Source organism: Cygnus atratus, chromosome 18 (assembly GCF_013377495.2).
Source record: "Cygnus atratus isolate AKBS03 ecotype Queensland, Australia chromosome 18, CAtr_DNAZoo_HiC_assembly, whole genome shotgun sequence".
Classification (NCBI taxonomy): Eukaryota; Metazoa; Chordata; class Aves; order Anseriformes; family Anatidae; genus Cygnus; species Cygnus atratus.
In genome coordinates this window covers 4,787,742-4,803,444 of record NC_066379.1, presented here as the reverse complement: position 1 = coordinate 4,803,444, position 15,703 = coordinate 4,787,742, and the positions used below count along the sequence as shown (strand labels likewise).

The window sequence follows — 15,703 nt, the reverse complement described above, 5'->3', positions numbered from 1 at the left end:
TATAGGAAATGTACTCATCTCTGCGTTTGCAATGCCTCTTAGTCAACACTGGTGTTTTTCTAAGGACTGAAAAGTGTCATTAATGATTAGATGAATTCCAGGCAGTCCTTTAAGGCACTTAGAGAGTCGACTGGTACCAGGAGCCTCCCTGCGAGGCAAGTACCAGAAGGCTGCTAGGCAGTGGCAGATGGGCACGAGTAGCACTTCCAAAGGCACTTTAGGAAAGTTAAGCATTCCCCAAAGCCCAGTAAAGCCTTCTTTGATTGCAGATCCAGCTTCCTGTATCACGTGCATGGCAGCATCCTCACCAATAGTAAAATACCCCGACAAATACGTTATCATCCAAGTGTTTTTTCCCTTTATGCTGAAAAAAAGAAGGGGAGGGGGGCAGGTTCCCTTAGGCAGTTTGGCTTTCCTGTGCCACCTCCTGATGTCTCAGGGATCATTTTGGGAGGGCCCCAAAGGGCATCCCCCCTCTCCCCATGTTCCCCCAAGAAGGCTGTGCTGTCAACCTGGGTGTTACAAGCATCCTGCGTGTTGGTAACCCATTTCCTGCGCTGAAATGAGTGTTGGAGTTGATGCTGTTAGCTCTCCTCATGATTTAATTATCGCTGCGCCAGCAGCCCCCCAGCTGCTCACCTTGGCTTTAACACTGCCCTACTTACAGGTGGTGGAAGCACGCAGGAAGCGCAGTACAGTTATGGGCTTCGCAGGAGAGGCTGTGGATGCTTTCCACATGCTCATCCTGATTCATATATTTTATGAATCAGAACTTAGTCCTATTTGGTAACGCTTGCCTACGTAGCTGTTAATGTTGTTGGTATCCGGGCTCTGATGTCAGCTGCTGGAGCCCAGGCGCTGGCAGCTGGTGTCCCTGGCCAGCTCCCAGCCTGCAATTCAATTTCCCTATCAGTCACTTCGGAAGACAGGAAAAAAACACATTTCTGCCTGTTTGTGACATCAAATCACAAAGGGCTCCAGGCTACAAGTTCATTTAAGGCTCTTCTACACTGTGACACACGGAAAAGCTCAGAAAAATCGAATAATGGTGTAGAAGTTACACCCTCATTTATACTGCACTAAACTACCGTAAGCTAAGGCCAGCTTAATCCTGGATGAGCATCTCTGTGCAAGAGTTTAATGTCTTAGGTTTCTTACATTAACATCATCTCTCTGAACACAGATCAGTCCAGACACGTTTTGCCCTGTTCCCAATCTTGTCAATGGTGGAAAAGTACCACAAAGGGCAAAGGCAGCAGCATGGGGGAATAAGGGCATCCCCCTGGAAGCACAGAGCTCTGGTCTGCCTTCTAACACTGACTCGCTGTGTGAGTTTTTGTGTAGCACTTTCTGAGCCTGAGTATTTCTGTCTGTACGTTGGGATTATTAGTGTACTCCCTGACTTTACAAAGGGCTTGAGGATCTCCAGAGAAGCACGTGCACCATTTCCCCAGTATGTGCTTTTCAGAGATATATGTGCACCATTTCCCTGGTTTGAGCTTTCAAAAATATATCCAGAGGAGCACGTTCCTGTATGTCTGGAGGACCCAATTGGGATGTCACAGCTGCTTTGGTTCTTTGAACGAAGGAATTCAGACCAGCTGAGAGCCAGCACCACCGCCAGGTATTTCTCCCTAGACTGACAAAGGAAAGAGAGAATTGTGACACCTAGTTAAGTACATATAACTGTGCCTAATAAGAAGTGCGTGTAAACCAGAATCGCATGCCTGCAGGGCGCAACTCTGTCCTACTAACTGCCTGTCAGTTATCCTGCTTATTTTATCTGGAAACATTATCATTTGGGAGCTTTTTCATGACTTTACATGTTTAGGAAGAGGACATTTATTTCAATTTAGCCAGTAGTACATAAAAAATTCCACTGAGTCAGACAGAGCTGATTTATTAGGGAATGACTCTGGAAGATCTTCGTTACATCTGAATTCGAAATCTCATCCCTTCTTTCACATTCCTTAATATGCTTACTGCTTAGCAGCCACAACTTGAATGAACGCGTGCCCTGTCTTGTTGAGAACTCCTAACAATCCCTTCTCTTTCGTACAAAAGCTGTGAAGATGAGACCTGCTGGACAGTAAGAAGCAATGACCACTTTTATTAGGACTCTCTGGGATGCAAACAAAAGGGAACAGAGCGAGTCCCTGCCTGCTGAATTCCACGGGCTTGCACCCAGCTACAGAAAGGCCTGGAGGCATTTTGAATCTTTTTGTGTGTACATCAGCCCCGCGCTGCTCCCAGGCAATTGCACTTTAACTTAGCTGTTATTAGTAATAAAGGATTGGCTGCTGATGGTTCAAACTAATCTCCATGGAAATATTGCCTGAAACAGGATAAATGACTGGGTTTTGAGCTGTGTAACCAGACTTTGCAACGTGAAGGAATGAAACCCAGGAGAAGTGTTCACATGGTGGGGAGTGACTGACCTTGCATAACCTCCACAAGGCCCATATTCCCTCCATTTCTAGCAAGCTGCATTCCTTATTTTCCAAAAATACTGGTTTGCACTTTCAGCCTGTGTCCTTTGGGATTAAATTTTTATCACCCCTCACAGCATTCCTTAAACATTTCACCCACTTACTCATTTATTTATACTCCTTCTAATGATGCACTGCTGGAGCTTCCATAAGAGAAGATGTATCAGGAATATGAACAATAATAGAAACATTTTAAAACATACTACTCTCCTCTGCTGTGTCTATCTCGTTAAGATTATTGCTACAAAAGAGAGGCGAGACACCTACTACGACTGACTTAGACATTAAATGATGCATGGATAATGCCTTCACTTTATCAATAAACTCCAAATGCCTTTAGGAGTCTTAACGAAGCTTTTCAGGTTGTACGGCTATTTGGTTAAATGAAATAGATGCAGGTAATAAGATTTCCCAGACTCTAAAGGGAGAAGCACTATGAACAAAGAGGAATCTGAGTGGGCGTAAATTCCTTGCCCTGCTATACTGGTAGGATTATATCTCAGGCCTTCGGAGCAGGAAAAGGATGTTGCAGGCGTAATGGCAGGGAATATCAATCAGATACCTAAATCTAATTATAAAGTTACTAGATTAACTAGCTAACTTCGGTTACATGAACAGGACTGGCCAAGTGCCACGACAGAAACCAGATTTAGAGAAACAATTTCTCAACACGTTAAAGAACTACTTGTAAGGACTAGTTTCGGATCAGACAACAGACCTTTCTTGACTAACTTTAAAACACATGCTTTGTGTAAGAAAGACCTGTAGCTGATTCACTACTTAATAGCTACCACAAATTCAGCCTTCCTAGAGAAATAATTGCACCAGAAGGACAGGATAATGACTCTAAATTTTAGTGGATGGATTTATTTTTCGAGGGAGCAAGCAGGTAATAATAAAATATATTCAGGGTGAAAGCATCGCCTTAGTGGAGTCACTGAAGGGAACAGAACTGTATGCCCCTAATTTTCAAGTCCTTATTTTAACAGCTTGTAATACACTGGTACAGGACAAAACATGGCTGTATTTCCTGCTTTCAGTACATCATATTATGACCATGTTAGACATGGACTAAGACAGTGGAGCTTGTCGTTTGGACATGCGGAGCTGTGAGGCATCCCGGGCTGGGTGACGGCTGCCTGGGGACAGCAGAGCGAGGCAGGTGGCAGCTCAGGCGTGTTGGAGGCATGCTTCTGTGCTCCCACAGCGCTGGCAGGGCTGTGCCCTGTGTGCCTCCCGCTCTCTGGGACAGGTTCTGCTCCTCCTCAGGCGATGAACCCAAACAGGGCCACTGTTATCCCTACTAAAATGGTACAGTACTTGCCCTGAGAAGATACCTAGAAGACGTGAGGCTCCAGTCCTCTGCCATTTCAAGTCCCAGGCAGGGTTTTGGGACAGTTTCTCACCCTGCTGTTAGTCCTTCATCATTTCAAGCCCTGGACAGGCTTTCCAGACCATTTCTCACCCCTCTTTCAGTCCTTCGCCATTTCAAGCCTCAGGCAGGCTCTCGAGTCAGTTTTTTCCCCACTTGTTCCCTGTCAGGTCACCCCGCCGTGCCTGGTGACGCCACCAGTGCTGCCCCACGCCCTGTACCCAGTTACCCTGTCCCCTCACACCCCGTACGGGGCTCGGTGTGCCACCGCCCTGCCTCACCCCGGGCACCCCCCGAACTTCTCCCCCCCTCCTGAGGCACGCTGCCCCTCTCTGAAGCCCCGAGGAGCTGCAGATAACGATAAGGAGCTCGGCACAGCCACAGTCATGCCTCTGGGAGGGACATTATTAGATATTATCAGCTAAAGCCCCGCACTGAGGGCAGAAATGAAGGGATTAACACCGAGCTTGGGCTGAGGGGTACTGTGTGACGGTGACGGTGGGGGGCTACCACGGCCCCTCCGTGACCGCGCTCCCCTCACACACTGCGCATGCGCGGACCCCCCCTCCCCCGAGCGCAACGCGCATGCGCAAACGGCCGCGCGGGGAGAAGGCTCCCACCGCCCTCTCCGTCCTCCTGCTCCCCCCTCCCACCGTGGACCGGGCGCGCATGCGCAGTGCTGGCCGGCGGCCAAGCCTCTCCCCCCGCCCCGTCACCAGTAACAACAGGCGGCGGCGCCCCCGCCCCTCCCCCGCCGGAACCGGCGGCGTCGCTGCCCCGCGCCGGCATGAGGAGGGCAGAGCGCGGCGGGCGGCGAGGCGGTAAGGCGGCCCTCAGCGCGGTCCGGCGACCACCCCCGGTCCCCTCAGCCACTTTTAGTCCCCCCTCAGCTGCTATCCGGTCCCCCGCAGCCACCTTCCGTCCACCTCCTTTCCCCGGTCCCCTCAGTCCCCTTCTGTCCCTTCAGCTCCACGCCCCTCAGCACTGGTCCCCCTCAGCCACCTCCCGACTCCCTCTGTCCCCTCAGCCCCCCGGTCCCCTTTCAGCCCCGGTCCCCCTCAACCACCTCCTGTCCTCCTCAGCCCCGCGGCCAGTTCCCTTCCGCCCCCCCTCAGCCCCCCGGGGTCCCCCCCTCAGCCCCCCGGGGTCCCCCCCCTCAGCCCCGCGCCCCGTTCCCTTCCCTCGCTCCTTTATCCCCCTCTGTCCCCCTCTAGTCCCCTCAGCCCCCCTCAGTCCGTTACCGGCAGCAGCCCCGAGCCCCCCCCCCCGGGCACCCCCGGCAAGGCAGCGGCTCCAGCCCGCTGCAGGTGCTCGGTTCTTTGTTTGGTCGAGGGTTTGGGAGGGTGCTGGGCTTTGTTGCTGCTTCGGGTGGGGGGGGGGGGGGGGGGGCGGTTGAAAGACGGGGGCAGTCGCGGGGAAATTCCTTTACTTTCCTGGGAGTCCGGGGTTTGTTGGGTTTCCGAGGAGCTGCGGTGCCGGTGCTCTCTGCTCGGAGTTGGTAACTCCTTCCAGAAGTGCTGTAGATAATGTGAGAACGTGCTTGAAAAATAAAAAGAGCGGAAAAAAAAAAGAAGAAAGCAAAATTAACTTATTGTAACAAAGCCATTTCTCGCTGAAATTAGTCTGGCTAGCAGCCAGTGTTTTCATCTGCAAGTGCAGCTGCCAATATTTTTCAATAAACGTAATTGCGTTCAAGAAAGTTTGGGTCAAACGCTTCGCTGGGGTAGGCACGTATAATGCTCCTGGAATAGCTCCTGTTCGGTTTGCTGGTGAATTTCTTTCTGGTGGTGTTGGAATACCTGTAGTTGCTCTAAGGTTTGTTCCCCCCCAGCTATTAAGCCTCTCTCTTAAAAAGTCTTTATTCTTTTGAATTGGAAATAATGTAGGAATGCATCATCTTAGTTTGCTGTAATAATCTTTTTATTATTATTATTATTTCTGAAAGTGAGGGCTTTTAATGTTTGGAATATTTAAAAATTTTTTTTAACCAATCCCAATTCAGAGTGACCTATAAACAGCCCAATTACTGTGCTGGGGAACCAGGCAAAGCTTCTCTGCCTTTGGCTTGTATGTGCTAATGGTTGGTTCTTAGCAGCAGTGCAGGAAGTCTCACCACCCAGATGAATAGTCATAAAGTCTGTTGAAGGCTTGTTACTAAAACTGGACTGAAAATGTGCTAATTTCAAGTCTTTTTTTGGAAGAAATTATAACGAGGCATTTCTGACAAAAATACACATAGCTTTTCAGGGACCTGTTTCATTAAAAAAAAGTCTTCATGGAGTTGCGGATAGAATTGCACGCATGATATCACACTAAAAATAGTTGTCTGAAGAGAAGATTAAAACTGGCTTCCTACATTTGACGAATGATTTTAAACATTTCTTTTTCAGGTTTGAGTTGACCAGAGTAACCGCAGCAATGGTGCAGAAGTACCAGTCTCCCGTGCGGGTGTATAAACACCCTTTTGAGTTGATTATGGCTGTGAGTATTAAGTTTTGCTATCATTTTCTTACTTGACAGTTCTTTGTGTTGCTAAGTACTAGCTGGGCACTGTTTGCTAGGTGCTGTGAAACACACGAACATGAGATGGTGTACCAAGTACAGGAGATACGTTTTGATGGTTTTCCTCTTTTCCCGGCGTATTTTTTACATGATGTGTTCTCTTTTCCCTGAAATTTTACATACAGTTCATAGATAGATTTGTTTTAAACTTAAAGCCAAAGTGGGTTTGAAGCGTACTTCCCTGTTGGTAATTGGGAGCAATCAAATCTGGCCTGGGAGAAAGCATGAAGTATGTTGATTAAAAGACGGTTGTGGTTGCATCTCCATCAGTATGGAGTGGAAAAGAATAGAGAACACAGAGAACGCCATGAAAGCAAGATGAGTGAACAGAAGAGGAAAAAGCATCAGGAGCAGTGGCAATGCTTTGTGGGGCGTACAAAAAAACCAAGGGAGGCCAGAAAGATGAACAAAAAGCCTCTTGGATGTGTGGCTGCTCATTTGTATACTAGCGTTAAAATTGTAACTGAAAAAGAATAAAATCCTACTTAGGGTCCCTGGTTCTCTCTTCTTTTTCTCTCTTTCCCCCCCCTGTTTTTTCCTCTTTTAGAAAACAGAGGAAGTAAGTCTTTTAAAGTATATTCAGCCAAAACCACAGCTGTGTGGCTGTCATGAGTTAGGAAGAGCAGCTGGGGGGGAGCCATCAGGCCAGCTTCTACTTGATAAGAGCAGTTAAAACCTAAATAATCTAAATAGCTATTTTGTTTCACTGAAAATGCTGTGCTTAATGGCTTCAGAGGAGAGTTTTAATAGTGTTCTTAGTGTAAATATTGAGAGAGATCACATGGATTGGAGTGCAGAGTTCCTTACGGAAGTGATCTTCTGCAGTCGCAGGGCAAAAAAAGAATTAAATTAAATAAAATGATTTTCTTGAAGAAAATTCTGTAGTTGTTTGCTGAGCTGAGGAGTCCTTAGCTTGCTGTTGAAGGCAAAATTTCTTTTAAGCTATTTCTTCAAGGATACTTTGAATTCAAGTGCTGACATTAAGATTTTTCACAATGCTTTATTGGGTGTAATTGGAAACACTTCAGACTATTGGTATTAAGTTTGAGTTCTCAAACTGTTCTGTATCTTGGGCATAATAAAATTTCCGGCGTAATTTTTAACAAATATTTAGCCTGTTCTTACATTAAAGCTCTTTTCGCCTTCTGTAAAAAGAAAGAGGCTGTACTACGTATGGAACTAGAAGAAAATGGTAGTTGAAAAATTACAACAGTGAACTAAGAGGAGGAGGATGTTTATAAAAAGAAAGTCAGCTGAACAGGATACTTTCCGAGACAATTCATATTAGCGATAGAATTAAATTATATGCACTTACGCCAGGGCGGTGAGTTATCACTTGAACTTGTTAAGAGTGTGATCGCTAAATGAACATACATCTTCTGCCGTGTTGCTTCTGTTACGTTACTGTTTTTAAAAACATGCAGTAATCTATTCCTGTTGGTAATCTGTCCAAACTGTTAATGTTTCTTCCGAAGTATGTAGAGGAGTGTCTCCATGAGCCAATTTTTTTCAAGAATATAATCAGTATCTGATAGCTTGACATTTTTTGTTACTATTTTCCTTTGGTTGAATCGTGATTGCGGAATTTGATCAAATATTTCTGGAAGGAATGTTCATGTCAACTTCTGTGATTGCTAAAGTGGAAGTATTATATTGCATAGTCTCAGCAGCAAAGTGCTGTGGTGTTATTTTAACTGTACCAGCAGCTCTACTTAAACGAGGAACAAATGCTGGCGTGTACCAAGCTTGAATTTAAGGCACCCAGCAAATGACTTTAACAGTATGTTTGATTTTTCTGTTGCTCTCGTTTATTTGCCCCCAAGCCTTTGAGAGAATGTCTCCTCAAATGGAGGTTTAAACTCACCCCGAGATGCTCAGCTGTTAGGCTTTTTCTTTTCTTCCTCCTACAGAGGAAACCTTTGCTCAGCGTGGCATCAGTGTTCATTATGCTGAGTTGTCTAACAAAGGTCACTGTTTCTAGCTTGACTCGTGTTGTGTGGGATGTTATCTTGGTCTTAAAATTTTTAAAAGTACTCAGCAACTTATCTGCAGAATCCTTCCTCCTTACCTGAGAGTTCCTACAGCTGGAGAGGTAGTTCAGTTGATACAGTAGCTGGAGATGAATATCACCAGTGCTAGCAATGCACCCATGGACCTTAAAGACCTCCTGGATGATACATCTTCCAGTTCTATGGATTGGAACCTACGAAGTCAAACTAATACCCGGTTTTCAGCTAGAGAAGCAAGCATGAAATTGTTGCTTTCCGAGGGCAACCAAGGCAATGCCGCTTTCAGAATGGGTCATTTACGCTACAAGCTTCCTATTTGCCCACTTTTCCCATCCTGGGCTTCAAAGAAGTCCTTGAAGGAGAGTGAAGTACAATCAGCATTCCTTTCACGCGGCTCTAGTGTGTTTTGAGAGAGCTTTGTGAAGCTCTGTGAAGGGTGAGTGCCGCTATATTAAGACAAAAACTGGATTTGATTTCACTTTGACCTGAACCAAGACTGACAAGTATTTCGCAGACAGTTATGATATAAAGACTTTAAAATAGATGCAGTAGAATTTTTTTCTTTCTAAGTTGATGTTGAAAACAGTTTCTCTTTATGCTCTTCCACTGAAATCCAAAAATGAGCTTATTGAACCATAATGCATCTGACAAGGTACTTCAAGGCACAAACCCTTGTCTCTCAAGTCTGAAACAGAACTTGTGAAACGCTGTTGTAGGAAGTGAGTTGGGAGATTTGTTCCTGCGTGCTTCGTGCCTTCCTTTAATATTAAAGCAAGCTATATAAAATCTAATATAAGCTTGAAGGCAATTAATTTTTACCGATGAGTTGTGTGGTTTCAGATAGTATCTAAGTTGCTTTGAAAACAGTAAGAACTGGATGCAAATATTTTAATTAAGTTATCTCCTGAACTTGGAAAGAGGCTGGAATTATAGTCTAGAATTTATCATGCCGTAGTCTGGCGTGCCTAACGCAGGTGATGTGGCTACACATTGTGACACGATGGGTTTTGGGCAGCTCTGTGGTATACCTGTCATAACTTATTGAAAATTGCGTGTATACATGTATTTATAGAAAGAGAAACTTGTCCAGATGTTTATCAGACTGAATAGAATCTCGGCTTATTTTTCCTCCTGCTCATATTGAAATTTACTAATGCTGAAAGTAGCTGAAATGTGGAGAAATTACTGTTTACTTAGACTCTTGTCAAGTTACCAGGGTTAAAAATACTGGGGGAAAAAACTAAGAAACTGCTTTTATGAAACTTGTAAAGATGAGATGCAATTTTTAACACTAGCGTTAAGAAGTTTGCATTTAAAGTAATATAGTGACTTAACTGAAGAAGTAGTTCTTCATGTTAGAAGGCAATTAAGAATTTGAATCTTGAAGCCTTTTTAACTGCATGTGAAGTCAAAATTAACTTCGAAGATTCACAGCTCGTTTTCAGTCTGACGTGCATTAGATAATTCCCTTTGAGTTTAATTTCCAAAATAAATTTAGGTAATGAATAATCAGCTACTATGACATTCCAAAGGTGGAGCATATGGCAAAAAAAACGTAAGATTTTGAAAACAATACATCGAGTGTCCTGAGACCAGAGGGGTTTTTTGGGAGCCTCTGGAAGCTCTGTGGAAAATCTATTATGGCTCATCTAGAGACTGTTATTTGCAGCCACAGATTACTTGGTTTTGGAAATAAGTGTGAATAGTATCATGACTTAACACAGCAAATGTGCTTTAAACTTGTCCTGTTACGTTAGTCAATTTGACGTGCATTTTAAGAGCTCGTAGCTTTGTGAAAACTGAGATCTTTCAGATCTGCCTGTGACAGGAGATGGACTTTCAAAGGTAGTTTGCGGTCTTTTGAATATCTGAAATAACATTTCCACTCCGTTAAAGTGCCTGGTATCTGTCAGCCTCCGCTGGAACCAAACAATGAGGAGAAGCCTGTAGGTAAACTGGTCATCGATGTCAGGAGCTTGTTGTGGAAATACCTTTAAATTTTATTTTAAAATAAGCAGTGCAGGTGTTATTGATATTTTTGAGGCTGAAACCTTTTCCCCCTCCAAGCTGCGTGTTTTCATTAAAATCCTTTAAAAAATTGATCATTTTTTCCTTTGTTCTGCTAGAATATCTAAAGTAGCTAAAGCATGAATCTATCTTGAGTGTAACGTGTGGTGCCCTTTTGCTTATCGGGTAATATTAATGGTTTAAATTTGTTGCTTTTAGACAACAGGCTGACTGGATTTCTTTGGTTATGTAGGACTGAAAAAAGCACTACATTTAAGATAAATCTCCATGAGTTAAAGTATCTCTAAATTACAGGAAAGTAATAAGGTTCTAGATGGCATAAATACCCTTCAATGATAGAGTGCGTCAGAAAAAAATTGCCTGTTTTCAGATTGACAAAGCAAAGTATAATCCCTCGATCTGGATTGTAATGAGATTCCTGATCAGGCACCACATCGTTTTAAAGCATATTATTTTAAAATGGCATTAAAAATTACTCTATACCAAGCAAAGTGCCACACCTGCTCACAAATCCCTAGGTTTTTTCTTCATTTTAGTCTTTTTCTTGGAAAAATGCATTCTGCTTACGTGAAGAGGGGAGGGGCTGACAGGCCGATGAGAAAAAGGAAGCTAGGAGGAAAGCCATTCTCAAGTACTTTTGAAAGCACAAAGTAAGCTTTAAAAGTATAGAGAAGTATTTTATTTCCCTGTTGCGTTCTTGATGATTCCTCTTAGATGCTTGATGCCTGGGGAAGGGAACAAGCTCAGTGCCCGCTACTGAAAAGGCTCAGCTGTTTTCCCTCCCATTGTTTGATTCCCAGGCTCTCATCTACTTTGCTTCCTGTCTTTGTTGAAAATTCAGGCTTATTTACTGTTGGAAAGGCATTACCAAAAGAGCCGTGGAACAGCACCTTGTATGGATTTTCTTGTTTTGGAATAAGTGTCTGCAGCTTAACTGCTGTTTTATGTCATTGTTGATGGTCTCTTGCGTTAGCACGCGCTGTAAGACCAAATGAATTTTTGGCCGCTTGTTTGGAATGAGCTGTAGTTAACAAACATAGGAGTAAAGCAAAGCACTGGGGAGAAATATTGACTTTAGCAGCCTGCTTACTGTGCACTTTGCATATTATTTCATGGCATGCTTAGATATTTCCATGGCTAGCTGTTTCCTGTTTTTGTGGGCAAACACATGACCTGCCTGTAGTTGATGGCTGCAGTTCTTTTCTTCACCAAATGCTTTTAGTCAGTTTTTTGACAAGTCTTTTGCACTTTAAAAGCTAAAACACCACTTCTGTTAAACTCTGAAAGGTGTCAATGGAGGAAAAAATATGTATGAAAACTGGGCCTGTTGCTTTGTTCTGAAAGCACTCCAAGTATTTCACCCTTTGCAGGATTTTTTTATCACCGAGATGGGAGTGAAGTGCTGCTCTAGGATCTGTTAAGCAACCAAGTGACGTTTTGAGTCAAAATATCCGTTGGGAACCTGGCAGAAAGGAAGTGGTTAACACGTTCTGCAGAGTCCTAGACACCCATGGTATTACAGTTATGATCTGGAAAACGTTGAGCTTTGTGCTTGTAATTTAATGTGTGGTTAGCCATTAAGAAGCACACGTAAAAGCTTCTGAAACCCTGTGGGGGAGAGAGATTGTATATTGCTTTTTCTCGTTGATTCTAAAAACGCGTCCAATGAGGAACCAGGGGTTATTTAGAGATCAAAGACTTCGGCTTCAGACGTAGCATGAGATGTTTCCGTATGGTGTGGCCAGTTACGTGCGCCTCCAGCTTGAATAATCTGTGCTTCCTCTTCCTGGGGAGCTCTTACTGCTGTGAACTGAAGGAGCTGCAGACAGCAGAAGATTGGAGCTCAGATGCTTCTAAGAAACAAGTTCAGGATGAAAGAGGGCATAGGAGGGCCTGAAGGATTGGAGACAACCCCTGATGACTTTCCACAACTCTCATTTGATCTGAGTCCACATTTTGGAACACACAGTTTAGGGATATTCATTGTGATTCTTTGTAAACAAGACATTTTTGCTTTGAATTCATTAAGTTTCTGGAAGGAGGAAAGAGAAGTGATCTTTAAACTCTTGTGTTCTGAATATAGAATGAACCTTCTGAGAATTTGCAAGGAAATCTGTTAATTAGCTCAAGTTAAAATTAATTACAGGTTAGTCTTAAATGGTCTGTATTCTCCCCAGTGAACTCATCTTCAAGTTTTTCATGTAGCTTAAAATTACTGTGTATATATTTTAAATGAGGAATTAGACTGTTAAGCTGAATTACTAGCTCTTTTTATCTCATTTTTGTATGTAGTTGAGGCAGGTAAGGTTAGCAGCTCAGGTAAAATGTTAAGCAAGGCCTCCTACAGGTAATTTAATCATTCTGCTTTCTCATAGTCTGTTTGCATGTCACTTGTTTCTGTTGTAATGTCAGTGATGTTTGAGGTGAGTCACGTCAATAACTCACGCTGGTAGAAGGGATGGTGGCAGCATCGGTGCAAAGCCTGTCTTGGAAGGACTGGCTGGCATCACCTGGGCTCTGCTGCAGCGTGGAGCAATGTTGCCAAAAGAAGACAAGCAAGCACAAGCCGTCAAAAGCTGAGATCAGGTCCTGAGCTCTTGGCTTCTCTCTGTGTCACTTTTGCTCAAGTTATACTGATTTCAGCCCAGTTTGTAGAGGCTTTCAGCCTGTGGTTCACAAAATGTGTGGCTTCCCATTACAGCTAAGTTAGCGTACCCTGTGTTCTCGTTGCTCTCTTTCAAAGATGCTGCAGTTTGTTGGCAAGCCACTTCAGGGAGATAGGTTGGTCAAAAGCCATCCTGGGGGGAAAAAACAAATAAATGTTGTCTGCCTGATTGCCTCAGCGGCCTCACTTAGGGCTGATGAGCACCCCTGTGGGAGCAGGTGCTCATCCCCTCCTGCACTGTTGGTGAGATGATGGCAGCTGGCCACAAGAAAGCAAGAGCAGGAGCAAGTCAGCACGCCGTTTGTCAGTGCATGTTGCACTGCAGGAGCCCCTGGTTCCACGGGGAATAATTAGGGCTCTGTGGTTCGAGAAACGCAGGAGCTGACTGCTGTAACAGTAAATGGGATGGCGTTGGGAACTTGATTCAGCACTCCTGAGGCCTGGTGCTATTGAGCAGCGCAGGTTATTTGCACGTTGTGCTTAACCGCTAGCAAATAGAGATTTTTGTGAGTTGGTGTAAATGGGAGTCTGCCCTTATCTTAGAAAAATAAAATGAAGGTGTTATTTTGTATGATCTAACATAGAAGCTTGCATTCTCACTGGGTTGTCTTCCGTGTTTTGTATTCATGATTTGAACGTTGTGTCTTGGATTCCTCTTGGGTGTGGCTTTATGATGTCTAGGTGTAGAGTGTGTGTATCAGTAAACGTGAAAATAAAAATATCAGTCTGTTGGCACCTAACAGCTTTGATTCTGAGGATAGCACAGGAATTGTGGGAGGGGGCAAAGAGAAGGTACCTTTTAGTATTGAAAATGCTTTTGTTTCAGCTGGCTTAATTATTTCTTAATTATATACATTTGGCTTCTCTAAGATTAGCATTTCAAGACTTTGTCATGATCAGACTTATAAGGTTAGCCCCCCAGATCTATTTTTTAAATTTCTTGTTGGATGATTACAACAGTGTTTTCATTCTGACATTGTTTGTAGTCTCAGCATTTGAGCATAGGTGTTTTCTCGGAATATATGCAGATCGTTCTGTGTAACAGTTTGAAATCTATATTGCAAAATTCTCGTAACATCTTGGCCTCCCTAACCGGTACCTTTCTGTCTTGCCTGCCGCTGCTGGAATATTAGATTGCTTTGAGCCTAATAGATATCATTTAGTGAAAAGGAATATTTCTGTGGCGATGGTGAGGATGGTAACGTGTCATTTATGTTCCTTTATGCCACAACAGAAAGGGAACAATTAGTTTCCTGATGAGAGCACTTCCTTCCTTGAGTGTATTGTGTGTTTTCAGTTAGTGCAAAACGCGAGTGCCATAACCACTACTCCAGTTCAGGAACATCAGTCAGCGGAATCCGTTCCAGAGGACATTTTGCTGGCTATTTCATTCAGCGTGTAAATTGTACTTCTTAATTTGCAAAACTCTCTCTTTGCTGTGCAATTCATTGGCCCGTGGATAAATTCTTCATTACTGAATTCATGGCTCTATGAAATTACTTATTTCTGTTGAAGTGTTTCATGGTCTGCGTGGTGCAGCTACTGATGCTGTAATGAAGAGGATTTAATGCAATTTCACTTGAAGTTGGTTGTTGTGTTGACTGAATAGATTCCTGCGTTTATTTGTCTGCCTTGCCTTGCTGTAAAGGAGGGTAAAGAACAAAGAAGCGATTGTAATCTAGGGTTTTAAGAACCTTTTAGAAAAGAAACAAAGGAATCTCAACTGTTTATTTTAATTGACTTGTTTTTTGAAGCTAGTGATATTCTCTTTATTTTAGTGGTAAGCAGACTTGGGGCATAGAAGCTGCACCACCTTTACCTGCCAGTGCACTGCTGTTACCTGGTTATTGGTATCCTGGTGATCGGTTTGGATGTGGGGAAGAGAATTGTGTGCTGTCTCTTAATGAGCACCACAGTTCTGAATTGTACCGGGAGGCCCAGCTAGCTAGTGCGCCGTGTGTCTGCCAGTGGCCAGCGTCTGTCCCCCTTTAGGGGAGAGGATACGAATGAGCTGATCGTGGTAATCCTCTCTGATGCTCTTTCAACCCGTGGTGGTGTGTCCTGACAGCCCTTCTGGTCCAGAGTGCACCTGTGGTGCGTAATAGCACCGTATGTGGTTGGCTTCCTGGGCCTGCCCAATTCCTTTCTGGAAGTAAGCGAGCTCCCTGACATGACACCCTCCAGCAGGAGCCTGTGCTTCATGACACATCCTGTCAAGAGAGAGATCCTTTATCCAGAGCCTGGCTCGGTTTCACACCACCTGCTCCCTGTATTGGAAGAGACGGTGCAACCCTCTCACATCCTTCGTGCTGCTTGCTCAGTTACAGATCCGTGTGTTGCCTCCCTCAGACCTGAAATTCTTCTTTTTCACGCTGGTGGGTCCTCGGCTCTTTAATAGTTTGATTCTGTATGAGGAACTGCTCTTGTTCTGTGCTGTTGATCTTCCGCCATCACCTTCAAACCTTTTTGAGCCTTCTGCTACATCAGACACGTATGTAAGGTTAAGATCTATATTTTCTTCAATGTTACCTTTAACTTTCTAGCTTGAGCTATTTTTTTCCAGGCCCCAGACCCTATC

At 44.1% G+C, this 15,703-nt stretch overlaps 1 protein-coding gene across 1 annotated transcript in view; it reads left to right on the top strand.

Annotated features, from left to right (window-relative positions):
- Nucleotides 1-4,521: 4,521 nt before the first annotated feature.
- Nucleotides 4,522-15,703, top strand: part of SEC14L1 (SEC14 like lipid binding 1) — a 44,048-nt gene continuing 32,866 nt past the window's right edge. The window contains exons 1-2 of the mRNA XM_035570559.2: nucleotides 4,522-4,682; nucleotides 6,252-6,342. Coding sequence (XP_035426452.1) covers nucleotides 4,531-4,682; nucleotides 6,252-6,342 — 243 coding nt within the window. The 5' untranslated portion in view covers nucleotides 4,522-4,530. The remainder of the gene's footprint in view (nucleotides 4,683-6,251; nucleotides 6,343-15,703) is intronic.